At 38.4% G+C, this 2,500-nt stretch overlaps 1 protein-coding gene across 1 annotated transcript in view; it reads left to right on the forward strand.

The window, feature by feature from the left end:
• The first annotated feature begins 1,640 nt into the window (after positions 1–1,640).
• Positions 1,641–2,500, forward strand: part of LOC144641495 (myosin-16-like) — a 2,976-nt gene continuing 2,116 nt past the window's right edge. The window contains exon 1 of the mRNA XM_078500494.1: positions 1,641–1,841. Within this exon, the coding sequence (XP_078356620.1) occupies positions 1,759–1,841 (83 nt within the window). The 5' untranslated portion in view covers positions 1,641–1,758. The remainder of the gene's footprint in view (positions 1,842–2,500) is intronic.

Consider the following 2,500-nt stretch of genomic DNA (forward strand, 5'->3'; position numbering starts at 1 on the left):
GAATTGAATAGCTTGATGCAAAACTATGTTAAGTGACTTTTAAGATGAAAAATCGTTTTTTCCTTCAAACGCGCCTGAATTTTTGCTCAAACGTGCCAGAATTTTTGCGTGTGGTCTTCGATTAAATAGAAAATCGTTGTCCTTTTGTTTTGGGGGGGGGGGGAATTTATTCGCTCGCTCAAAAACGGGATCTGGAAATGAATTTCTTAAACTACTTTGTGACGTAAGCTTACGTTTGAATTATTTTGGCGCGCGAAGCCGAGGCAACGAGACTTTCAATCAGACCAGTTGAAAACTCACCTTACGCATTAGAAGTCCGCTTATTTTCGCTCATTTGACACATATTTGCGCCCGTCTGGTGGTGAAAGGACATCATTAAGTCTGGAAACCCGTAAGCCACTAGCATATCTCAAAGAAGCGAGATGTGTTGCTGCCTGAAGATTGCTAAGCCCTGCCAAGACTGGCGGTAAACTTAACTTTCGAAGGCGCATTGAGCCAGGCGAGGTCTAGAAGCAACTTCTGTTCCAAAAAACGTTATTTTCTCGAAGTTTTGGCTCATTTGCCTCGTGTTGCCGCGTTGAACGTTTGGAAATAAGGAGGTGCTTTTAGACTTATAAAAATTCTGTTAGATTTGGCGATAGGACTTCCCGTATTTCAGCTACTCAGGGATATCCCATAATAATCTTTAATGGATACGTCATTCGATACGCATTGTCACAATAAACAAAGTTCGTTCGGCACGGCAAAGACGGAAAACGCTCACTCAATCAACAGAACACAACAGAATCGACAGAAAAGGATAATTTTTACCAAGAAAAGCAACAAATTGCTTCATTTCGACAAAAAATAGCCCTAAGCTGCGATCCTTTCCAGGAATAAAAGGCCTGAATGTTTAAAAGAACGATCGTTGCTTGTGAGTCAAGATCAAATTGCGTTACGCGTGACTACGGAGAGAAACTGGGGAAAAGCGAAAACATATTATGGATTAACCTTTAGCAGCCTAAATTTGCTGACTGAAAACAAAACATTGAACATTTGGCGAGTGCATTTGTGGTTAGAAGCTGGCGAGAGGAAAGGGCAACGGCGTAAGTCGTTTTTGTTTAAGTATTTCTCGTTCATTTTGCTATATATTTTTCACTTCTTTTCACTGTTCAGTCGCTCAAGTTTGTCGATCGGTCAAGTTCAATGTTTATATAACATTCGTGACACTTAACCCTAACCTTAACACTAGCTGACCCTAACTTTACTTTACTGTAACTGCTAAGTTTAATCCTCTTTCTCTCTTTGCCGCGTGTTATTGTTTTAAAGTGACCATAGTTCTAGTTTTTCTCGAAGACAAGGTGCAAACCAGAAATTTTAATTCGAGGACAATGTTTTTCCATTAAGTTGAAGACCACATGCAAAAATTCGGGCACGTTTGAAGGAAAAAACGATTTTTCATCCTAAAAGTCACTTAGCCTAGTTTTGCATCAAGCTATTCAATTTATGTTTGGACAGTTTCTTAAGAAGCCCTGAATACTTATTTTGCTATAATTTTATGGCTACCAATTAACCCATCTATTGAACAAAATCTCCCAACTATTACTATCAGAAATGCGTAGAGGCCAGTAAGGAGAATTTGTATGTTGACAGTTTTTTTTGTTATTCTATTTGCAGACATACTCAGGTCTTTTCTGTGTAGCTGTCAATCCTTACAGAAGACTCCCCATATACACCGAGAAGATCGTCTTTGCATACAGGGGAAAACGCCGACCTGAGATGCCTCCTCATATCTTCTCCATTTGTGACAATGCCTATCATGATATGTTGCAAGATCGTGAGAATCAGTCTATGCTGATTACGTGAGTAAAATGACAGATTTTTTTTAGCACATTTAATGAGATGTTTGTTACTGTGAGAGGGGAGTGACAATAACCTAGTGGCTTCCTCCTATGGATAATGCCCAGGTAGTGTGGGCCACTTTTGCCCGAGTACAGACTAGGACACTGGTATTAAGGGTCCTCTGTCATGTTCTGTGATTTGGTCCCAAGACTGTTTTAATGAGTTTTACATGAAGTGGGTTTAAGCAATTGTTTACATTCAAATGGTGTGATTTACCTCACAAATTGTTATACATTCTGACTAAAGAATGGTTATCGTTATGAGTAAAGCAAGACCTTTGGAGTTGTAACAAACTGTATAATGGCAATTTACCGAGAAAGAGGGAACTTTTGCAGCAGATCAGAAAGTCATTCTGAGAGTGGAAATATTGACATAATTTTATATTAACACACGCCTCATTTGACAGTTAAAACTTCATTTGAAAGGACATTTTCTTCTGAACATTATAATATGTGGTTTATGGTCACAGATTAAAAGTAGGAAAAGATTTTGATGTAATCATGTTTTGTATATGTGTGTTTGTCCACTAAATGTCTGTTGGGAAATTTGGCATTTAAAGAGTTGTTCTTCTTTCAAGACAAGAGAGAAGTGGTGAATCTAGCTTATTACTCAGTATAAA

Source organism: Oculina patagonica, unplaced genomic scaffold, assembly GCF_052425735.1.
Source record: "Oculina patagonica isolate OP01 unplaced genomic scaffold, crgOcupat unplaced998, whole genome shotgun sequence".
Classification (NCBI taxonomy): domain Eukaryota; kingdom Metazoa; phylum Cnidaria; class Anthozoa; order Scleractinia; family Oculinidae; genus Oculina; species Oculina patagonica.